The sequence below is a fragment of the Rhinoraja longicauda genome, chromosome 17 (assembly GCF_053455715.1).
Source record: "Rhinoraja longicauda isolate Sanriku21f chromosome 17, sRhiLon1.1, whole genome shotgun sequence".
Taxonomy (NCBI): domain Eukaryota; kingdom Metazoa; phylum Chordata; class Chondrichthyes; order Rajiformes; family Arhynchobatidae; genus Rhinoraja; species Rhinoraja longicauda.
The window spans coordinates 2,425,302-2,450,599 of NC_135969.1; the positions used below are offsets into that span (position 1 = coordinate 2,425,302).

General features: G+C 46.6%; 1 protein-coding gene across 2 annotated transcripts in view; it reads right to left on the reverse strand.

Annotated features, from left to right (window-relative positions):
* The window catches only part of fbln2 (fibulin 2), a 224,660-nt gene that overhangs the window by 50,595 nt on the left and 148,767 nt on the right, over positions 1 to 25,298 (reverse strand). The window contains exons 10-13 of one of the 2 annotated variants that reach the window (XM_078413935.1): positions 22,502 to 22,639; positions 15,525 to 15,659; positions 8,520 to 8,657; positions 247 to 390 (exon numbers count right to left, since the gene is read on the reverse strand). In XM_078413935.1, the coding sequence (XP_078270061.1) occupies positions 247 to 390; positions 8,520 to 8,657; positions 15,525 to 15,659; positions 22,502 to 22,639 (555 nt within the window). The remainder of the gene's footprint in view (positions 1 to 246; positions 391 to 8,519; positions 8,658 to 15,524; positions 15,660 to 22,501; positions 22,640 to 25,298) is intronic. The other variant, XM_078413936.1, reaches the window with a different exon arrangement.

Genomic DNA, 25,298 nt, shown 5'->3' on the forward strand with positions numbered 1-25,298 from the left:
GTTTCCTCCCACACTCCATAGACGTGCAGGTTTGTAGGTTAATTGGTTTGGTATAAATGTAAGACTGTACCTAGTGTGTGTGTGTGTGTGTGTGTGTGTGTGTGATAGTGCTAATGTGCGGGGATCGCTGGTCGGTGCGGACTCGGTGGGCCGAAGGGCCTGTTTCCGTGCTGTATCACTAAACTAAAAAACTCAACTAAGCTAATTGCAGCTGCTTCGACTTATGGTGTTATGAAACATTCTTACCAATGCATTGAGAACCATCAGTGCTCGCATGATAACCCCTTCCACAAGTGATGAAACTTCGTTGGCAGGTGTAAGACCCAACATTGTTAATGCAATTGAACCCAGGCTTGCAAGCCTGAGTTAATGTAGTGCATTCATTAATATCTGTAATGAAAAAAAATTTTTTTAAAAACAATTAATCAATTTGTCCTAAAACACATACATACCCCTGAAATATAAAAATCAGTTCATTAGCCTTCAAATTGTTTTGTGAAAGGTCGTGCAAAGACTCAATATCTCTCCATGTCACCGTCTACATCTCTTGGTTCCCCTCTCCCCTGATTCTCAGTCTGAGGAAGGGTCTCGACCTGAGACGTCACCCATTCCGATAATGATCCGAGACGGACTATAGTGAAGATATTTATTTCACAAAATGCTGGAGTAACTCAGCAGGTCAGGCAGCATCTCAGGAGAGAAGGAATGGGTGACGTTTTCGGGTCGAGGCCCTTCTTCAGATTATAGTGAAGAGATTCTTTTACGATACCTTTCTAAGATCACAAATTGTGATCTGCGTGGTAATTTGTTTCCCCCTCTGCTTGACTTTTTAAATTAAGTGTTTTGTTTTGGCTGCAGCAATTGAGGTCACGGAACATAATTCATCACTGTGCCTTAGTGCTCAGCAAGAGTCAATGGAAATCCACACGTGCAGCTGTAAGCATCATGATCAATGCAGGATAATGTCGTACAAGACACTACTGCTTAGAATCCATGGCTAGCACCGACGTTGTGCGGCAAGCCAACACAATGTTTGTGCAAGTATCTGCCAGGGCAAATTTCAATCGCATATGACATCCAAGGCATTGCGCCCAAAGACGTACAGGTATGTAGGTTAATTGGCTGGGTAAATGTAAAAATTGTCCCTAGTGGGTGTAGGATAGTGTTAATGTGCGGGGATCGCTGGGCGGCACGGACTTGGAGGGCCGAAAAGGCCTGTTTCCGGCTGTATATATATGATATGATATGATATGATAGAACACTTGTAGGAAGGAACTGCAGATGCTGGTTTACACCACAGATAGACACAAAAAGCTGGACAGGCAGCATCTGTGGAGGGAAGGAAGGGGTGACGTTTCAGGTCGAGACCTTTCCTCAGACTGAGAGTTAGGGCAAAGGGAAACAAGACATATAGATGGTGATATATATATAGAGAGATATTGAACACATGAATGAAAGATATGCCACAAAGTAGCGATGATAAAGGGAACAAGCCACTGTTAGCTGTGGGCTGGGTGAAAATGAGTTACAGACAATGAGACTCAACAAGACGACTTTGGGGGAGGGATGGAGAGAGAGGGAGGATGCAAGGGTTGCTTGAAGTTAGCAAAATCAATATTCATACCGCTTGGCTATAAGCAGCCAAAGCGAAATATGAGGTGCTGTTCCTCCAATTTACGTCTGGCCTCAGCCTGACAATGGAGGAGGCCCATGACAGAAAGGTCAGTGTGGGAGTGGGAAGGAGAATACACCTCTAAGGCACTTAGATGCTTAATACTGAGACCTCTGTTCTAGCATTTGTACTCTTCTATTCAGTAAAATAAATAAATAGTTGAGCTCTAAAGAAATGAAGGGACCTCTTAATAAACCTCTACGCCCATTCACAGTTACATTTTCTTCAAGCACTTCATTATTATTGAAAGTGTAGATTTAATCAACGTAGGATCACAAGGTTAATCTCCGGGATGGCGGGACTGTCATATGAGGAAAGATTGGAAAGACTGGGCTTGTATTCACTGGAATTTAGAAGGATGAGAGGTGATCTTATAGAGACGTATAAAATTATAAAAGGACTGGACAAGCTTGATGCAGGAAAAATGTTCCCAATGTTGGGTGGGTTCAGAACTAGGGACCACAGTCTCAGGGGGTATGGGGAGAAGGCAGGAACGGGGAATGATCAGCCATGATCACATTGAATGGCAGTGCTGGCTCGAAGGGCCGAATGGCCTCCTCCTGCACCTATTGTCTATTGTCTATTGTCTATAATAAAGGGGAGGCCATTTAAAACTGAGGCGAGAAACAAATTTTTCACCCAGAGAGTTGTGAATTTGTAGAATTCTCTGCCACAGAGGGCAGTGGAAGGCAATTCACTGGATGGATTTAAGAGAGAGTTAGATAGAGCTCTGGGGGCTAGCGGAATCAAGGGATATGGGGAGAAGGCAGGCACGGGTTACTGATTGTGGATGATCAGCCATGATCACAATGAATGGCTCCTGTACCTATTTTCTGTTTCTATGTTTCTATGTTAATCCACGTAATATAAATGAACAAAATTTGTGAAAGACTGTGTGGTCATTATGATCGCATCCAACTGCTATCAAGCTCTGCTTCTCTGCAGGGATTAGACATATTGTCACGGGGTTATGGCAACATCAATTGCTACACAGGTGAGACCGCACCTGGAGTATTGTGTGCAGTTTTGGTCTCCTAACCTGAGGAAAGACGTTCTTGCCTTAGAGGGAGTACAGAGAAGGTTCACCAGATTGATCCCTGGGATGGCGGGACTTACATATGAGGAAAGACTGGATAGACTGGGCTTGTACTCGCTGGAATTTAGAAGACTGAGGGGGGATCTTATAGAAACATATAAAATTCTTAAGGGGTTGGAGAGGCTAGATGCGGGAAGATTGTTCCCGATGTTGGGGGAGTCCAGAACCAGGGGTCACAGCTTAAGGATAAGGGGGAAGTCTTTTAGGACTGAGATGAGAAAACATTTCTTCACACAGAGGGTGGTGAGTCTGTGGAATTCTCTGCCACAGAAGGTAGTTGAGGCCAGTTCATTGGCTATATTTAAGAGGGAGTTAGATGTGGCCCTTTTTGCTAAAGGGATCAGGGGGTATGGAGAGAAGGCAGGTACAGGCTACTGAGCTGGATGATCAGCCATGATCACATTGAATGGCGGTGCAGGCTCGAAGGGCCGAATGGCCTACTCCTGCACCTATTTTCTATGTTTCTATGTTTCTACACATTTACTTCATAGGTATGAGTGGGCAATTAGTGACAAATGTTCATGCAAATCCTTTTCTTTTTCACAAACTCCTCAATTGATGCTGAGGAAATGTGTAGGAAGGAACTGCAGATACTGGTTTAAAATGAAGAAAGACTCCAAAAGCTGGAGTAACTCAGCGGGTCAGACAGCATCTGTGGAGAAAAGGAATAGTTGACGTTTCAGGCCGAGACACGTTCTTCAGAATGAGAGTCAGGGGAAAGGGAAAAGAGAGATATAGAAGGGTGATGTGGAGAGATATAGAACCAGTTCCTTTCCTACATCTATCTTCAGTTTAAACCAGCATCTGCAGTTCCTTCCTACACATATCTTTCCTTTATTTGTTCCATATCTCTCTAAATCGCCGCCTATATCTCTCGTTCCCCTTTCCCCTGGCTCTCAGTGCGAAGAAGGGTCTCGTAAAGTCATGAGGTCATAAGTGATAGGAGCAGAATTAGGCCATTCGGCCCATCAAGTCTACTCCGCCATTGGGGCCCATTCTTAGTCACGTGTGCGACCAGAAACGTGAAAAATTGTAGAATACATCTCTTCTAATTCTGAAAGCATTTTTTTTTGTACTACATGTTTGACTTATATATGTCGAAGTTTATCAAAGTGAAATTTTTATATGTTACGCTGATAATGTTTGTTTAGAGTCAGACGTCAAATATGACTGGTCACGTGTGTGGCCATGTGAGGTCGCACACGTGACCAGTCATATTTGACCTCTGACATTGTCAGAATGACATATAGAAATGTCACTTGTTAAACTTCGACATATATAAGTCATATATACAGTGCAAACCAATAAGAGATGTATTCCACAATTTTTGCACATTTTCGGTCACACAAGTGACTAAGAATGGCCCAATGGCAGAGTAGACTTGATGGGCCAAATGACCTAATTCTGCTCCTATCACTTATGACCTCATGACTTTACGAGACCCTTCTTCAGACTGAGAGCCTGGGGAAAGGAAAACGAGAGATATAGGTGGCGATTTAGAGAGATATGGAACAAATGAATGAAAGATATGGCTGATCTATCTCTCCCTCCTAACCCCATTCTCCTGCCTTCTCCCCATAAACCCTGACACCCGCACCCATCAACACAAAACGCCACCTATTCCTTTTCTCCAGAGATGCTGTCTCCAGCTGTTTTGTGGTCTATCTGATGCCAAGGAGATATTTGAAGCAGAAAATGCCTGAAAAATTGCTGATGCTTTTTAGAACTCTGGATTTTCAGCCAAAATTCACTAAAATTGATACTGGCAACTGGTCGGCAATTGGTTGTTGCTTCGTGCATGGCCTCATGTTAAGCCAGCCAGAGAAGGAGGCTGAAAGGATTTATCGTAGCCTCTGTTGGAAGCAGCAGCACTTTCCACATCTTGTCTAGCCAAATCAAGTTCAAATCCTTCTCTCCAAACTAACATGAGCTGAATGGAAGAATTATTTCATTCCAGCCCACCCTCCCAAACTCACCACAAAACAACACCGGCCCACTGTTGTGCAATGAAACTATGGTTAACATTGCTCAGAAATCGAACAGAAGATCTCATTGATAACATTCAACAGGTTTCCTTTCAGTTACAATAATCTTACTTCCGATGCTTTCAAGATGGATGAGTTTGGAATTTGTTTCCTACATTAAAAATATCAGATTTGTTTGTGAAATTAATTCACACATTTCATTGAAAAAAATTATAATCCACCCAAAAAATAGCAGCAAAATCCTCCCCTGTCAAGCTAGCTATAAAAATCAACGACAAAGGTTTTTATTAACTCTGATTATTGCAGTCCCCTGACTGACAAATACAACAGACAGAATATATATAATCAAGTCAAATTCCAGAGTTCTATGCCTCAGATGGCATATTACTTTCAAGTCAAGTCAAGTTTATTTGTCACATCCATATACAAGATGTGCAGTGAAATGAAAGTGGCCACGCCTGTGGATTGTGCTAAACTACAAAACAGAATAGAAGAAAAAAAATGTTACACAAAAAAATAAATGAATACAGTAAATTAAATGAGTCCCTGGTGATATGAGAGTTAACAGTCCTGATGGCCTGTGGGAAGAAACTCCGTCTCATCCTCTCTGTTTTCACAGCGTGACAGCGGAGGCGTTTGCCTGACCGTAGCAGCTGGAACAGTCCGTTGCTGGGGTGGTAGGGGTCCCCCATAATGTTGCTGGCTCTGGATCTGCACCTCCTGATGTATAGGTCCTGCAGGGGGGCGAGTGTAGTTCCCATGGTGCGTTCAGCCGAACGCACTACTCTCTGCAGGGCCTTCCTGTCCTGGGCAGAGCTGTTCCCTAACTAGATTGTGATGTTCCCGGACAGGATGCTCTCTACAGCCCCAAAGTAGAAGCACTGAAGGATCCTCAGAGAGACTCTGAATTTCCTCAACTGTCTGAGGTGGTAAAGGGGCTGCCTTGCCTTACTCACCAGTGCGGCAATGTAAGAAAATAACTGCAGATGCTGGTACAAATCGAAGGTATTTATTCACACCGACGGGGCGCTGGCTAGCGAGGTTGGAGGGGGATCCACCGCCGGGGATGTGCACACATTCTCGGTGTCCGAGCATGAGGTGAGGTGGGCTCTGACGTGTGTGAACACGAGGAAAGCTGGAGGCCCAGATGGTGCGATCCCGACCACGGGCGCTGTCTGTACGGAGTCTTGTGCTACTCAGCTTGCTCCAGTGCTCACCACAATATTCAATCTCTCCTTGGCCAAGTCCGTGGTCCCTGCATGCTTCAAAAGATCCATCATTGTACCAAAGAATGCCTCTCCAGCGTGTTTAAATGACTACCGACCGGTGGCCCTCACCTCGGTGTCATGAAATGCTTCGAGAGACTAATAAAGAACCACATCTGTGCCCTCCTTCCTCGCAACATGGACCCACTGCAGTTCGCATACCGTCCAAACAGGTCCACGGATGATGCGGTCTCCCAGGTTCTGCACACCGCTCTCTCTCATCTGGACAGCCAGGGGGGCTATGTGAGGATGCTGTTCATTGACTCTAGTTCAGCTTTTAACACAATAGTCCCCAGCAGACTGGCTGAGAAGCTGCTGGAACTGGGGCTTAGCACCCCTCTGTGTGCCTGGGTCCTGGACTTTCTCACTGCCAGGCCCCAAGTGGTCAGGATGGGGGAACACACATCTAGCTCCCTCACCCTGAACATAGGATCCCCCCAGGGTTGCGTCCTTAGCCCCCTACTGTACTCCCTGTACACACATGACTGTGGGGCCAGGTTCAGCTCAAACTCCATCATCAAGTTTGCTGATGACACTGTGGTAGTGGGCCGGATCTCCAACAACGATGAGAAGGCCTACCGGGAGGAGGTGGCTGATCTGGCACTCTGGTGTCAGGACAATAGCCTCCTCTTGAATGTCAAAAAAACTAATCAGCTGATTGTGGACTTCAGAAGGGCTCAACATCCAAGCACTTACACGCCACTGGAGATAAATGGGTCTACTGTGGATAGGGTGAGCAGTTTTAAATACTTGGGTGTACACATCAAAGAGGATCTGACATGGGCAACGCACATTGCCGCACTGGTGGGTAAGGCAAAGCAGCGCCTTTACCACCTTAGACAGCTGATGAAATTCAGAGTGTCGCTGAGGATCCTTCACTGCTTCTACTCTGGGGCTGTAGAGAGCATCCTGTCCGGCAACATCAAAGTCTGGTTTGGGAACAGCTCTGCCCAGGACAGGATGGCCCTGCAGAGAGTAGTGCGTTCGGCAGAATGCACCATGGGAACTACACTCGCCCCCCTGCAGGACCTATACATCAGGAGGTGCAGATCCAGAGCAAGCAAGATCATGAGGGACCCCTGCCACCCCAGCAACGGACTGTTCCAGATGCTACGGTCAGGCAAACGCCTCCGCTGTCATGCTGTGAAAACGGAGAGGATGAGATGGAGTTTCTTCCCACAGGCCATCAGGACTGTTAACTTTTATAACTCCAAGGACTAAATTTTGGCTTCTCTATATAAACTTATTAACTTTATTTATATGCTGTAACTGTAATTCTTTTTTTTGCACAATCCGCAGGCATTGCCACTTTCATTTCACTGCACATCGTGTGTGTGTATGTGACAAATAAACTTGACTTGACTTGACTTGATTTGAAAATGCTGGAGTAACTCAGCAGGTCAGGCAGCATCTCAGGAGAGAAGGAATGGGTGACGTTTCGGGTCGAGACCCTTCTTCAGACCCTTCTCCAGTGCGGCAATGTGTGTTGTCCATGTCAGATCCTCTGTGATGTGGACTCCCAGGTATTTAAAACTGCTCACCCTATCCACAGTAATCCCATTTACCTCCAGTGGTGTGTACGTCCTCGGATGTTGAGCCCTTCTAAAGTCCACAATCATCTCCTTAGTTTTTGTGACATTCAAGAGGAGGCTGTTGTCCTCACACCAGAGTGCCAGATCAGCAGTTTAATTCCTCTGTGGCGTTTACATCCCAATTATAATGCATGGGCTTCAAAAATATATATATTTTTAATGAGACTGACTGTTGGGGGTAGTAGTTAAATCCTCAACATGGGAAAAATCGTGGAGCTGCGAGTAATTTTTAGTAAAATTACTAGTTGCATTCAGTATTCTGCAAATAAGATGCCAGAAACATGCATTCATCATGTTAAAAATATGAACTGTAAATGAGTCCTACAAAGTCAAATGTTGGATGTTACTCCACAGTCCTGCTTCATTATGATTTCCCAAGTTCCAATTCCTAAGGGCGGGCACGGAGGCGCAGCGGTAGAGTTGCCGCCTTACAGTGAATACAGCGCTGGAGACCCGGGTGCGATCCCGACCACGGGCGCTGTCTGTACGGAGTTTGTACGTTCTCCCCGTGACCTGCGTGAGTTTTGTCCGAGATCTTCAGTTTCCTCCCACACTCCAAAGATGTACAGGTTTGTCGGTTAATTGGCTTGGTAAATGTTTTTTTTAAATAGTCCCTAGTGGGTATAGGATAGTGTTAGTGTGCGGGGATCGCTGGACGGCGCGGACCCGGTGAGCCGAAAGGGCCTGTTTCCACGCTGTATCTCTTAAACTAAAACTGCAAACTAAAAAATAGAGGATCAGAAAATGGCACACAAGGGGTTAACAAGAGTTTCAGCTCTGGGATTGTAATTCGACAAAACTATTTGGATGTTCAAAGCCCTGACATTTTTAACAAATTTCAGATTTTTAATTAATCTGGTTTATCCATACTATTCCTTTGAAAAGGTGTTTTTCAAAACAGTCAATTACCGTTGCAGTTCCCTTGTGCGTCCTGTTGAAATCCCTCGGAACAGAGCACTTTCGGAAGGCAGCGGAATGACCCTGGAGTGTTCTGACATTCATAATTTACCGCACAGTCATGCTTGCCCTGCTCACACTCATTGATATCTGCAAATGGGAGAAAGAGAGTGTCAGCATTCATCGCTCTGCACCATGCTGATCAGGAAGACAAGCAGCACCACGCTATCTAATCATCAGGCAGAAGAATCACTCAGTCCTAACACAACGCGTCCTTACTCAAACACGCACAATCACTGAAAGTAGCCCCCAAGCAAATGTTTTTAAAAATCGGAAATAAAAGTGCCAAGTAACAATGGAATTTTACAACGAAAATGTCTCTGACTGAGTTCATTTGTTACCTTGAATATTAAAAGGCAATAGACATTAGCTAATTTATATTGTCTCTGCTTCGACATTTCGGCATGTGAGTGTTTTGAGCAAAACTGAATTTATGTGCATAGAATTTTAAATTGGTTGGGTAATTGGTAACAGATTTCCTCATGGTCTATTTTTGTGAGGATGTGCATTTATGGAAACCGTCTGCATTCACCTGTGCAGGAAGGAACTGCAGATCTGACCTGCTGAGTTACTCCAGCATTTTGTGAATAAAAGGAACTGCAGATGCTGGTTTAAACTGAAAATAGACACAAAATGCTGTAACTCAGCGTGGGACAGGCAGCATCTCTGGAGAGAAGGAATGGGTGACGTTTTGGGTCGAGGCCCTTCTTCACACTGGAGAAGAGTCTGAAGAAGGGTCTCGACCCAAAACCTCACCCATTCCTTCTCTCTGGAGATGCTGCCTGTCCCACGCTGAGTTACTCCAGCTTTTTCTGTCTACCTCCATCCACCTTCCCCCCTCCCTTCACCTTCACCCCCACCCCACTCCCACCCTGCCCCACAGAAAACTGATGTAATCCTATTCCTGCATTGTCCATGATCAATCGGTTCTGCAGTTCAGGCATCCCACCACAAGAGGGAGCAAGCACCCTATTCTGAAAGTGAATCTCACTGCAGGGCACCCTGCTTGGTTAATCACAGCGAGTCAAATTGGGATACTGGTTCGAGTAAAATCATTAAAAATGTTTCCGGCTAAGTATTGATTATGCAGTGAGGAACGCATGTGACCAAACTAGGGAATGTAATATTCTGCAAGAGCTTCACTGCTGCATCTTATACCCAAGCCTGTTTGACAGCATACAGGAGGATGGTTCTGCAGGGGTCTAGGCTAAAAGTCTCACACACAGTTACATTTATTTTTACATTTAACTTCAGTCAAGTTAAAGTGCCCACCATTATGCGAGCTCCAGGCTGCCAAGAGGATTGGAGATGAGCCAACCCTGATATCACATGGGAGGAATTTTAAAATGGGGCAGAAATTGGTTCAGAATTAAGCAGCGATTCATGGTTTTATCACCACTGACAAAAACAAAGACTGAGAAACCCACCAGACTCGGGCGTACATAGGGTTGCCAACTATCTCACTCCCAAATAAGGGACAAGGTGACGTCACCGCCCCGCGCCCCACGTGACCTCACCCAGCCAGCGGCCATGTGCTCCCGCTCCACCAATGGTGGCCGCCCGGGCCGGGAGGCGGGTTGCTATGCAACCTCCGTTAGGTGGCGCCCGGGCCTCCAGGCCTACACTGTCCAGACCTACACTGTCCAGACCTACACTGTCCGGACCTACACTGTCTGGACCTACAGTGTCCGGGCCTGCAGCGCCCCCCGGGCCTACAGCGCCCCCCAAGCCTAACACAGGACAAGGGCAGTCCCGGACGGGACAAACCAATTTAGCCCAAAATACGGGATGTCCCGGCTAATACGGGACAGTTGGCAACCCTAAGCACAAAACACATATCTAGATCCTGTGAAGTCATCAGGGCCTCACTAACATTTTGCTTAGCTCTTGCACAAGGCAGTTTCTCCCGCCAGGTGAAGTAGGCTTCGAAGTCGGGAGTTCATGGACAATAACATTCATACTAGTAATTCAGCAGACCAGACAGCATCTTTGGAGAAAAGGAATAGGTGACGTCTCGGGTCGAGACCCTTCTTCAGACAAGTCTCGACCCGAGTGGAATTGAAGTGGAATTCTCTGCCACAGAAGGCAGTGGAGGCCAATTCACTGGATGTTTTCAAGAGAGAGTTAGATTTAGCTCTTAGGGCTTTCGGAATCAAGGGATGTGGGGAGAAAGCAGGAACGGGGTACTGATTCTGGATGATCAGCCATGATCATAACGAAGGGCCGAATGGCCTACTCCTGCACCTATTTTTCTATGTTTCTATGAAACGTCATCTATTCCTTTTCTCCAGAGATGCTGCCTGACCCGCTGAGTTACTCCAGCTTTTTGTGTCTACCTTCGGTTTAAACCACCATCTGCAGTTCCTTCCTAAGAATTCCTACTAGTAACAAGCTGGCTGCAGGCTGGTGCTGTGATACTCATGGGACAATTGATCTCCTGTCATCACAACCATGTTTATCTTCTCGATGGGAGGTCCACACCTTGAAATGCTGATAGTATTCTTCCTTCCCCAGATGCTGCCTGACCTGCTGAGTATCTCCAGCTTTTCTGTTTTTAGTTCATATTTTCACAGACTCCTGTGAGATTTCCAGTCCCAGTGAATTTTCTGCATAGATCTCTTGAACAAATTTCATTCAGGTGCCATCGCTTAGCTGATTATTGAGATTTGAAAGGAGTGATTGCCTGATTTATTGAGCAAAAACGATGACATTATTGGGGAAACATGAGGATCGTCAGTGAAGTAGAAGGAAGAATCGTAAGTATCGTAACTGAAGAAGGGTCTCGACCCGAAACATCACCCATTCCTTCTCTCCAGAGATGCTGCCTGTCCCGCTGAGTTACTCCAGCACTTTGTGTCTACCTTCGGTTTAAACCAGCATCTGCAGTTCCCTCCAACACGTTTAACCTACAAACCTGCGTTGTTGCGACTCATGTTTAAGCCCCCCCCTCCCCACCCACCCACCCATATCACATTTCTCCCCACCTGGCATTGGATTAAACTTTACCTTTACTCGAGTATAGCAGGCAATCAGCAATAATGCACGCTATCCTGCCCCCTGTGCTACGTTGTTGCGAGGGTTTACTGCACTAGATAAATGTATTTGCAAATAAACACACACAGATATAACTATTGATTACCATGCCCTTCACTAACCAGCGTCACCCAGCAATCAGACTTCAGAGAAGACAATAGACAATAGGAGGAGGCCATTTGGCCCTTCGAGCCAGCACCGCCATTCAATGTGATCATGGCTGATCATTCTCAATCAGTACCCCGTTCCTGCCTTCTCCCCATACCCCCTGACTCCGCTATCCTTAAGAGCTCTATCTAGCTCTCTCTTGAATGCATTCAGAGAATTGCCCCCCACTGCCTTCTGAGGCAGAGAATTCCACAGATTCACAACTCTCTGACTGAAAAAGTTTTTCCTCATCTCAGTTCTAAATGGCCTACCCCTTATTCTTAAACTGTGGCCCCTTGTTCTGGACTCCCCCAACATTGGGAACATGTTTCCTGCCTCTAACGTGTCCAACCCCTTAATAATCTTATACTTTTCGATAAGATCCCCTCTCATCCTTCTAAATTCCAGTGTATACAAGCCTAGTCGCTCCAGTCTTTCAACATAGGACAGTCCCGCCATTCCGGGAATTAACCTAGTAAACCTACGCTGCACGCCCTCAATAGCAAGAATATCCTTCCTCAAATTTGGAGACCAAAACTGCACACAGTACTCCAGGTGCGGTCTCACTAGGGCCCTGTACAACTGCAGAAGGACCTCTTTGCTCCTATACTCAACTCCTCTTGAGGGCGCTGAGGGAGCTCCTAGATTGATCTGGGGCTTTCTTCCACTCGGTAAACCCTTGTTTTAATGGACGCCTTTATAACAGATTTGAAAGTGAGTTGCTCCAGCGTTTTGTGTCTAGACTCGTAAGCGACCCGATTTGGATCCGCTGGCCATGGGGCAGATTCAGGAGAGACGGGTGAGGTGTTGTCAAGGCTGGCCAGCTTGCTGCGGCCACTACATTCAGCATTGGCTGGACGGCAGAGTGAATCAAAGTAATGGACTACTGCAACTGTGAAGATCTCAGCGTGGAGCCTATGGGAATCATGCACCTCGGTTACAAATAGTCCAAACATGGTTTTCTTTCTGTAGTTGTCTGCTAGGATCTGCTGGTATTGAAGGAGGTTGCTGAAGGACTGTCGCTGCCAATTACAAGGTGGCACAGCGACAGAGCTACTTGCTGTCTCACAGCGCCAGAGACCTGGGTTCGATTCTGACTACGGGTGCCGTCTGTACGGAGTTTGTACGTTCTCCCCGTGACCTGCGTGGGTTTTCTCCGGGATCTTCGGTTTCCTGCCACACTCCAACGACGTGCTGGTTTGTAGGTTAATTGGCTTGGTATGAATCTAAAACTTGTTCCTGGTGTGGGTCGGACACTGTTAAAGTGCAGGGATCGCTGGTCGGTGTGGACTTGGCCCTTTATCTCTAAATTAAACTAAACTAAACTAAAATACCTGGATTGTAAAACTTTGATTTGATATACTTATTTGGGGATTGTTTAGCTGCACCCTCAGCATGTTTTTTTTTCCTGTTGCAGTTGTATCTTTGACCATGTTGGCATCTCACTTTGAGATATGACTAGGGTTGCTAACTTTCTCAATCCCAAATAAGGGACAAGGTGTTGTCACCGCCCCCGATGTGACCTCACCCAGCCAGCGGCCACGAACTCCCGCTCCACCAATGGCGGCCGCCCGGGCCGGGAGGCAGGTTGCTACGCAACCTTCGTTAGACCTCTGGGCCTATACTGTCTGGGCCTACAGCGGTCCCCAGGCCTACGGTGTCCGGGCCTATAGTGTCAGTGCCTACAGTGTCCGGGCCTACAGTGTCCAGGCCTACAGTGTCCAGGCCTACAGTGTCTGGGCCTACAGTGTCCGGGCCTACAGAGCCCCCTGGACCTAATACAGGACAAGGGCAGTCCCATATGGGACAAACCAATTTAGCCCAATGTACGGTATGTTCTGGCTAATACGGGACAGTTGGCAACCCAAGGTATGACCAGGGTTGTTCCCAATATGTTCCCCGACGTGTGATACACTGGTTTGATGATGACACCGGAATCAAGGCCATGTCAAGTCTTGATGTTACAAAAAGCCACAGCATCTCCACAAATACCCAGCTTTGAACTGCTATCTTTGTTCTTTCATTTGAATTGCGGAGTGTAATTGGGCGGCACGGCGGCACAGCTGGTAGACCTGCTGCCTCACAGTGCCAGAGGCCCGGTCTCGATCCTGACTGTGGGTGCTATTTGTGTGGAGTTTGCACGTTCAATACGTAACCGTGTGGGTTTCTTCCAATTGCTCCCACATACCAAAAGTATGCAGGTTTGTAGATTAATTGGCTTCTACAAACTTGCCCCTATTGTATAGGGAGTGCATGAGAAAGTGGAACAACATAGAGCTGGTGTGAATGGGCGATCGATGGTCGGCCTGGGCTCGGTAGGGCGAAGGGGCTGTTTCCAAGCCGTATCTCTAAAGATTGGCCTGTGGCAGATTGCTCCAGAGAGGGTGGCCTCAGTGTGAACATAGAACATGTTCTGCTCAACAAGAGTGTACAAACGATATCACAGACAGGCATCCAGCCAGACACCACCAGCTGTTGCAAGCCCAGTCTAGCAGAAATGGTCTTGGTCACATCAATCATGCAATGGAAACATCAAGCTGCTCTTGATAATGGACATTGCAGTCATCCTGATACTGGTACCTTTAATGACTCCCATACCAGTATCCAGTAAGTAGGGTAAGACACAAGGAGCTGGATTAACTCAGTCGGTCAGACAGCATCTCTGGAGAAAAGGAATAGGTGACATATTGGGTCGAGACCCTTCTTCAGTCTTTGACCCGAAACGTCACCTATTCTTCTTCTGCAGAGGTGCTGCCTGATCCGCTGAGCTACTCCAGCTTTCTTTTGTTGTCTATCTTCAGTTTAAACCAGCATCTGCAGGAACAGCACCTCATATTTGGCTTGAACAGCTTACACCCCAGCGGTATCAACATTGACTTCTCTAACTTCAAGTAACCCTTGCTTTCCCTCTCTCTCCATCCCTCCCCCTTCCAAGTTCTCCCCCCTCTCTATCTCCAGGTCCCTCAGGTCGGCCGACTTGGGGCTACTCACTATCCCGCGGTCTGGGCTTAAGCTCAGGGGTGACCGCGCTTTTGCGGTTGCAGCTCCTAGACTGTGGAACAGCATCCCTGTCCCCATCAGAACTGCCCCCTCCATCGACTCCTTTAAGTCCAGGCTCAAAACCTATTTCTACTCCCTAGTGTTTGAGGCCCTCTGAGGGGGCGCTGTGAACTGTTTATGTATGTGCTGTTATGTTTGTGTGCCATTGTATGTTCGTTTCTAAGTACCTGAACTGATGTACAGCACTTTGGTCAACGTGGGTTGTTTTTAAATGTGCTATACAAATAAAATTGACTTGACTTGACTTGACTTACTGTCTCCGACTATATTTTATCTCTGTTTGGTTTGTTCTTATCTTCTCCCAGCTAACAATGATCTATTCTACATTTTCCTTGATCTCTATCCCCTTTGTCCTGTTTTCACACCTTACACTTCCTTATCTATGCACCTCCCTCTCCCCTGACACTATTCTGAAGAAGGGTCTCGACCCTGAAACGTCACCCATTCCTTCTCTCCAGAGATGCTGCCTGTCCCGCTGAGTTGCACCAGCATTTTGTGTCTGTCTGCAGTTCCTGCCTACACATCCAGTCAATATGGTAATCAGAGAATAACATTAAATTGATTAGCCTTGAATTCTTTGGACTAATCGGTTCAGGCGTCAGGATTAATATTTCAGTCATGCAGCTACCATGCAGAGGGAATATGCATTTAGACAGAACATGGAGATTCACAGATTAAGAAAGTGAAGTATCAATATGCTTCATATAAATGACAAACCTTGACAGTAATCAACCATTTGTTCAAAGCCTGGTCCACAAGTGATCATCCTCTGACATCTGTAGGAGCCAACTGTATTTATACATTTTTCTCCATTTTGGCATGTTTGGGTGACTGTTAAACACTCATTAATATCTGCAGGGAAACGTTATAATGCATGACTGTCACACTGCTAAGAGATTGATAGCTCAAATTTTACACTTATAAACCAATGAGATATACATATGAAACGCGCTAATCAAAACCATTTAGACACAAAAACCTGCAGTAACTCAGCGTGACAGGCAGCATTCCTTCTCTCCAGAGATGCTGCCACAGGTCCTGCTGTGTTACTCCAGCTTTTTGTATCTGTCTTCAGTTTAAACCAGCATCTGCAGGAACAGCACCTCATATTTGGCTTGGGCAGCTTACACCCCAGTGGTATGAACATTGACTTCTCAGCGCCGGAGACTCAGGTTCGATCCTGACGACGGGCGCCGTCTGTATGGAGTTTGTACGTTCTCCCCGTGACCTGCGTGGGTTTTCTCCGAGATCTTCGGTTTCCTCCCACACTCCAAAGACGTGCAGGTATGTAGGTTAATTGGCTGGGCAAATGTAAAATTGTCCCTAGTGTGTGTAGGAGAGTGTTAATGTGCGGGGATCGCTGGGCGGCACGGACCCGGTGGGCCGAAGGGCCTGTTTCCGCGCTGCATCTCTAAATCTAAAAAGAAAATCTAAACCAGCATCTGCTGTTCTTTCCTACACAATCCGTTTGTTGATTTGCTGCAATTATGCGCCAAATATGGAACCCGCAGAAGCGAAATGTTGTCAATGTGAAAGATGGACTGCTGGCAAGTTCATGTGAATGGCATCTCATCAGAACCTGTTTCTCTCCCCGCAGGCACTGACTGGCCTGGTGACTATTTTCACCCTTCGAATTCACAAATCCGAAATGAGAATCCTTCAGAAAATGCAAAATGCGAACTTCTTCTTGAGAGCTCTGGTTTACACTGTGAGCATTGAATTTTTTTGGAATCCTTGCCCACTCTCAAAGACATTATCCGAAGTCTCATGGAACTAAATTAAGCATTCAACTTTTTAGAAACTTTTGCTGAAAAAAAGTTCCTCAGCCCAATAGGTTGGGTGTTAATGGGAGAGGAGCTACATTTTGCTGACCAATAAAACTGTTTGATCATATTGAATGGCGGTGCAGGCTCGAAGGGCCGAATGGCCTACTCCTGCACCTATTTTCTATGTTTCTATGTTTCCCAGTGTTGCGGAATATCTGACGATGCAAAATCTCTGTAAGTGGGGGAACAGTCAAAATTCATTCATCTATTGATTCACAAATATCTTCACCGTAATTTATTCCATGTTTTTCGGCAATCATCTCACAAGCAACCCAACCCTTTTGGGTCTTTTGATGACGCAGGGGTAGAGTTGCTGCCTTACAGCACCTGCAGCGCCAGAGACCATGGGTTCCATCCCGACTACGGGTGCTGTCTGTGCAGAGTTTGTACGTTCCCCCGAGACCTGCATGTGTTTTCTCCGATATCTTCGGTTTCCTTCCACACTCCAACGACGTGCTGGTTTGTAGGTTAATTGGCTTGGTATGAATCTAAAACTTGTTCCTGGTGTGGGTCGGACACTGGTCGGTGCAGACTCGGCCCTGTATCTCTAAAAACCATCCTGGCACTTGTCTTTTCTCTTTTGTACCTTCTGCAAGAAGATACAGGAGCCTGATATCTTAAGTCAGGGATTAAGAACAGTTTCTTCCCCAATGCAAATCGAACTCAAGAACCAAATAAATTCTTTCACACCCCCTCCCTGGAGTCACAGCTGCAAGTTCTTAGCTCTGCCGCATTTGGCTGCTCTGTTGTTGGATTATTTTTTGCACTATTTTGAACTGCACTATAATCTTGCACCGTGCTGCTGCTTTGCGCTCATGGTTGTGTTGAGTGTTGTATTTATCTTTGCAGTCTGTGTACTGTTTACTCTGTGGGCTTCGTGTGAACAAGGAATCTCATTGCAAGCCCGGTGCTCGGCTGAGTCTGTTGAACGTGCTCAACAACCAAATGTCAGGTCAGATCAGGCAGCATCCATGGAGGACCTGGCACATCCAACGGCCCACAGATCATAAGGTCAGAAGTGTTAGGAGTAGAATCAGGCCATTCGGTCCATCGCATCTACTCCGCCATTCAATCATGGCCGAACTATCTCTCCCTCCTAACCCCATTCTCCTGCCTTCTCCCCATAACCCCTGACACCTGTACTGATCAAGACTCTATCCATCTCTGCCTTAAATATATCCACTGACTTGGCCTCCACAGCCTTCTGTGGCAAAGAATTCAACAGATTCACCACCCTCTGACCAGAGAAATTCCTCCTCATCTCCTTCTTAAAAGAACATCCTTTAATTCTGAGGCTGTGCCCTCTGGTCCTAGACTCTCCCACCAGTGGAAACATCCTCTCCACATCCACTCTATCCAGGCCTTTCACTATTCTGTACGTTTCAATCAGGATCCCCCCTCATTCTTCTAAACTAAACTAAATGGGGCCTGACCAGCGCCTTGTAGAGCCTCAGATGTCGTCTGCCTTCTGAGTTTTCTTTGCCTTTATGTAAATGATGGGCACCCTGCATTTGAATGACCTCATTAAGTCAGAGGGTGGTGAATCTGTGGAATTCATTGCTACAGAAGGCTGTGGAGGCCAAGTTAACTGATATTTTTAAGGCAGAGGTAGATAGATTCTTGATTAGTACGGGTGTCGGGGGTTATGGGGAGAAGGCAGGAGAATGGGGTTAGGAGGGAGAGATAGAACAGCCATGATTGAATGGCGGAGTAGACTTGATGGGTCGAATGGCCTAATTCTGATCGTATCACCCATGACCTTATCAACTCATTCTACTCACATGAAGCAGTGGAAGGAATGGCAGTAGTGCTAGCGGGAATGCCTGGGAAATCAATGATACAATTTCACAACAGTCGACACATAACCACAAAATGTGCCAATTGCCAAACTAACCAAAATCACAAACATTGAGGTATTTACAACGTTTAGTACATAAATAGATTTTGTCAGCCAATTTTAAGGATTTAACTGAAGATGGACAAAAAAAGCTGGCGTAACTCAGCGGGTCAGGCAGCATCCCTGGAGAGAAAGAATAGTTGACATTTCGGGTAAAGACCCTTCTTCAGACTGAGAGTCAGGGGAAAGGGAAACGAGAGATACAGACGGTGATGTAGAGAGATATAGAACAAATGAATGAAAGATCTGCAAAACAGTAACGATGATAAAGGAGACAGGCCATTGTTGGCTGTGTGCTAGGTGAAAACAAGTTGCAGACAATGAGACTCAACAAGACGACTTTGAAGCTGGTGCGACTTGGGTGGGGGAGGGAGGGAGAGAGAGGGGGGATGCAAAGGTTACTTGAACTTAGAGAAATCAATGCTCATTCCACTGCTTTGTAAGCTGCCCAAGTGAAATATGAGATGCTGTTCCTCCAATTTGCGTTGGGCCTCACTCTGACAATGGAGGAGGCCCAGGACAGAAAGGTCAGTGTGGGAATGGGAGGGGGAATTAAAGTGTTTGGCAACCTGGAGATCAGGTAGGTCCAGGCGGAACGAGCGATGGCGTTCAGCGAAAGGATCAATTTAGCCTGTCTAGGATTCCATTCCTTGTGCTACAACTCCATGATATTCACTTTATCGTGTCATTTTGTTGCCCATGTTACCAGCTGCTATTTCAGTTCCATAAGCCTATTGTGCTTAGGAACACAGGCATGTATTTCTGCATGCATACATGGAAAGTCCACTCCAGTAGTTGATGTAACCTACACATTGGATGCAGTCAAAAATAAGCTGACGTGGATAAGGAAGGAATGCAATGTTTTTAAATGCAGTTGGATGTGAATTCGAGGAATGCATCAGTCAGCAAGGATCCTGCAAGCAGCCATCTGGCATTAAAATCTCCTTGGTCTGTTTGTGGAGCAACCTCAGATAATACAAGGATAACGAGCTTGGGGGTAGAGTGAACCGTAGATTAGATTGCAACATTAAACACACACGAGTATAAGAAAATAACTGCAGATGCTGGTACAATTCGATTTATTCACAGAATGCTGGAGTAACTCAGCAGGTCAGGCAGCATCTCGGGAGAGAAGGAATGGGTGACGTTTCGGGTCGAGACCCTTCTGAAGAAGACCATTCCTTCTCTCCCGAGATGCTGCCTGACCTGCTGAGTTACTCCAGCATTTTGTGAATAAATCGATTAAACACACACGAGTTGGTCGTCTGACAAAGGAAGGCAGACAATGAAAAATGAAAGCAGATAAATGTGCAATCGTCGTTTTCATCTCAAAACTGGAAAGGTTAATGTCGACATGTTTATGAATTGCGGGCATGCGTCGAGAAGAGTTTCATTCTCGCCCAGTAATTATGTGAGATAAAAGAAATCTTGGTGCCAGTTCTCCATGGGGCTGAGAGCGAGAGTGTGGCACGACCAGAGCTTTCTGCTGCGCCCGAGTTTGCTTTAAATTTTAAAAAATGACCTTGCACAGGAGAGACTGCAACGGAAGCTGTACGTTTCATCAACGAACTTCCATACCAATAAAACAAAAAGGTCACACGTTCCTCCTTCTGCAGCGAAAACAACCATGGAATTAGGATTTGCCTTGCACCACACCCAATTAAGGAACAATACGCATGTTTGTAGCTTTTTCTATTGTTCAATTTAGCTGAGGTGAATGTAAAATGCCTAGGAAAATGACCCCCCCCCCCCCCCCCACCCCTTCTCAGGTCCTTTGTGAAAATGATTTTTCAAGTCCACTGCAGTGTCACGTTGATTAAAAACAGATGGGTGGCCAGACTACTGAGAGCTGTGCACTGCTGAGCTTACAACTATTCCTCCACAGAGGTCTAGAACTCAGAGGAACTGTACATAGAGTGAATGCATCTTTGGCAATCCAGTTCTAATACTTCCTGACACCGACCAAGGAGGAGCACACATCGCTACCACTGTATGGAAACGCAAATGTTAAATCGCCAGAAGCCACACACAGTGTTTCAATTCCTTATTCAAGTTCACATTACATTTGATTCCTGTTCGGTAATGAGTGAAATAATGGATCTATGGTCCTTGTTCTCCATATGGTCGACATTTCTTGTATAACCATCTGGCGTTAATCAAGCTGGAGCTGCAGCAATATTAAAAATTCATTCCCACCCCAGCACTTGCGCAGAGATATTAACGCACATTATCATTGTGCTTATCTTATTAAATTTAAATCTGCTGCAATTGAAACTATACATGACCAAAATGATGCACTGTAGTTTTATTCATGTACCTGTCTCACAGTAAATTTCAGCTCATGATTCGTACAAATTCCTTGCAGTTAAATTAACCCATAAGGGTCATAAGGAATAGGAGTAGAATTAGGCCATTCGGCCCATCAAGTTTACTCCGCCGTTCGATCATGGCCGATCAATCTCTCCCTCCTAACCTTTAGGGTTGTTCTGTAGACTCATAGAGTTACATGGCAGTGGAAGTGTGTCATAGAAAATAGGTGCAGGAATAGGCCATTCGGCCCTTCGAGCCTAGGGTCCTTTGGGTCCATCTTGTCCATGCCGACCATGATGCCTATCCACACTAATTCAATTGTCCCACTTTACACCCGTATCCCTTCAGGCTTTTTCCATCGCACTATCTGCCTAAGTCCTTTAAATGTTGGAACTGCGTCTGCCTCTACCACCTCCGTCAGCCGCTAACCCAAGAAATTCACCACCCTCTGGCCCTAAGAACCTTAGGAGCGATAGAGTTGCTGCCTCACAGCGCCAGAGACCAGGCTTCCATCCCGACTACGGGTGCTGTCTGCACAGAGTTTGTACGTTCTCCCCGTGAGCCGCGTGGGTTTTCTCCGGGTGCTCCGGTTTCCTCCCACACTCCAAAGACGTGCAGGTTTGCAGGTTAATTGGATTGTAGAATTGTAAATTGGCCCCAGTGTGTGTAGGATAGTGTTACTGTGCAGGGATCGCTGGTCGGAGTGTACTCGATGGGCCGAAGGGCCTGTTACCACGCTGTATCTCAATACTAAACTAAACTAAACTCCTTTATATTTTCTTCCTCTCACCTTAAAGCTGTGCCCTCTTACTTCTGTAAAAACGGATGCTGTCTGTACGGAGTTTGAACGTTCTCCCCGTGACCTGCCTGGGTTTTCGCCGAGACCTTCGGTTTCCTCCCACACACCAAAGACGTACAGGTTTGTAGGTTAATTGGCTTGGTAAATGTAAAAATTGTCCCTAGTGGGTGTAGGATAGTGTTAGTGTGCGGGGATCGCTGGGCGGCACGGACCCGGTGGGCCGGCACCGTCATTCATTGTGATCATGGCTGATCATCCACAATCAATAACCCGTACCTGCCTTCTCCCCATATCCCCTGATTCCGCTAGCCCCTAGAGCTCTATCTAACTCTCTCTTAAATCCATCCAGTGATTTGGCTTCCACTGCCTTCTGTGGCAGAAAATTCCACAAATTCACAACTCTCTGGGTGAAAAAGTTCCTTCTCACCTCAGTTTTAAATGGCCTCCCCTTTATTCTAAGACTGTGGCCCCTGGTTCCGGACTCCCCCAACATTGGGAACATTTTTCCTGCATCTAGCTTGTCCAGTCCTTTTATAATTTTATATGTTTCTATAAGATCCCCTCTCATCCTTCTAAACTCCAGTGAATACAATGGGTCAACCATAGAATCACGATACAGTAGGGAAACAGGCCCCTCGGCCCAACGTGCCCACACCGGCCAACATGTCCCAGCTACACTAGTCCCACCTGCCTGCGTTTGGTCCATATCCCTCCAAACCCGTCCTATCCACATAACCACTGCAGCAATTCCAGGCAGTTTGATCAGTTGTATCTGATTCTATATGGGACTTTAATCTGATAACTAAATGAAAAGCAGACATTTCAATGGAAAAAATGCACGAGAAAGGACTTCTGGTCTTACCGACACATTTGTCGAATGCATTCGGGATGAAACCACTCTCACAAGTTATTGTTGGTATACACTGGAACGATCCTGGAGTATTTGTACAGGACTCTCCCCTTGAACAGTTGTGTGTGCTCAGTGCACACTCATTCACATCTGTAGAGTAAATCATTGGGAAAAGATTTATAAAAAATTAGAGTATTCTCATAATATATACATGCATCTAGATGGGCAAAGGCTGATGAGGGATAGTCAGCATAGTTTTATATGTGGGAGGTCGTGCCTCACAAATCTCACTGAGTCTTTTGAAGATGTGACCAAAAAGGTTGATGTTGTGAACACGGACTTCAGCAAAGCATTTGACAAGGTGCCGCCTGGAAGGCTGTTCTGGAAGGTTAGATCGCATGGGATCCGAGGACAGACAGCTGAATGGATAGAAAATTGGTTAAACGGAGGGTGATGGTGTTTTTCAGACTGGAGGCCTGTGACTAGTGGTGTGCCTCAGGGATCGGTGCTGGGCCCGTTGCTGTTTGTGGTTTATATCAATGATTTGGATGAGAATGTACAAGGCATGATTAGCAAGTTTGCAGATGGCACTAAAGTGGGTGGTAATATAGAGAGTGAAGATAGTTGTCAAAAATTGCCGCAGGATCTCGATCGATTGGCCAGGTGGGCTGAGGAATGGTTGATGGAATTCAATGCAGAGAAGTGTGACATGTTGAATTTCAGGAAGTCTAACATGGGCAGGACCTACACGGTGAACGGCAGGGCTCTGGGGAGTTTTGTGGAGCAGAGGGATCTAGGAGTGCAGGTGGATAGTTCCTTGAAGGTGGAGTCGCAGGTAGATAAGGTGGTCAAAAAGGCTTTCGACACATTGGCCTTCATCAGTCAGAGTATTGAGTATAGAAGTTGGGAGGTCATGTCACTGTCTCCTTTGACTCCTCCCACTTCCTCCAAACCAGAGGCGTAGCTATGGGCACTCGCATGGGCCCTAGCTACGCCTGCCTCTTTGTCGGGTACGTCGAACAATCCCTGTTCCAGACGTACACTGGCCCCATCCCCGAACTCTACCTCCGCTACATCGACGACTGCATTGGTGCTACCTCTTACACCCATGCAGAACTCACTGACTTCATACACTTAACCTCCAATTTCCATCCTGCCCTTAAATATACCTGGACTATCTCTGACATCTCCCTCCCGTTTCTGGACCTCACCATCTCCATCACAGGAGACAGACTAGTGACGGACATTTATTACAAGCCCACCGACTCGCACAGCTATCTGGACTACACTTCTTCCCACCCGGTCCCCTGCAAAAAGTCTATCCCCTACTCCCAATTCCTCCGTCTACGCCGCATCTGCGCCCGGGATGAGGTGTTTCACACTAGGGCTTCCGAGATGTCCTCGTTTTTCAGAAAACGGGGCTTCCCCTCCTCCATTATAGATGAGGCTCTCACTAGGGTCTCTTCTACATCCCGCAGCTCCGCTCTTGCTCCCCATCCCCACACTCGCAACAAGGACAGGATCCCCCTCGTTCTCACCTTCCACCCCACCAGCCAGCGGATCCAACATATTATCCACCAACATTTCCGTCACCTACAATAGGACCCCACCACTGGCCATATCTTCCCATCCCCTCCCCTCTCTGCATTCCGCAGAGACCGTTCCCTCCGCAACTCCCTGGTCCACTCGTCCCTTCCTACCCAAACCACCCTAACCCCGGGCACTTTCCCTTGCAACCGCACGAGATGCAACACCTGTCCCTTTACCTCCCCCCTCAACTCCATCAAAGGACCCAAACATTCTTTCCAGGTGAGACAGAGGTTCACCTGCACCTCCTCCAACCTCATCTATTGCATCCGCTGCTCTAGATGTCAACTTATCTATATCGGCGAAACCAAGCGCAGGCTCGGCGATCGCTTCGCTGAACACCTGCGCTCGGTCCGCATTAACGCAACTGATCTCCCGGTGGCCCAGCACTTTAACTCCCCCTCCCATTCCCAGTCTGACCTCTCTGTCATGGGCCTCCTCCAGTGCCATAGTGAGGCCCGCCGGAAATTGGAGGAGCAGCACCTCATATTTCGCCTGGGCAGTGTGCGGCCCGGTGGTATGAACGTCGACTTCTCCAACTTCAGATAGCTCCTCTGTCCCTCCCTTCCCCTCCTCCTTCCCAGATCTCCCTCTATCTTCCTGTCTCCACCTATATCCTTCCTTTGTCCCACCCCCGACATCAGTCTGAAGAAGGGTCTCGACCCGAAACGTCACCCATTCCTTCTCTCCCGAGATGCTGCCTGACCTGCTGAGTTACTCCAGCATTTTGTGAATAAATCGATTTGTACCAGCATCTGCAGTTATTTTCTTATACTGTAATATAAGACATTGGTGGGACCACATTTAGAGTATTGTGTTCAGTTTTAGTCACCATGTTATCGGAAAGATGTTGTCAAACTGGAAAAGGTGCAGAGAAGGTTTACGAGGATGTTGCCAAGGCTCAAGGGCCTGTGCTATTGGGATTTTATTAGGATTTTATTGGGATTTTAGCAGACTAGGATTCTATTTCTTGGAGCGCAGAAGGATGAGGATTGAGCTGATAGGGGTGTACAAAATCATGAGAGAAATAGATCAGATAGATGCACTTTTGCCCAGAGTAGGGGAAAAGAGAACCAGAAGACATGGGGTTAAGATGAGGGTAAAGATTTAATAGGAAACTGAGGGGCATTACATTTTACACAAAGGTTGGTGGGTGTATGGAACGAGCTGCTGGAGGAGGTAGGTGAGGCTGGGACTATTGCAACATTTAGGACAGGCGCAT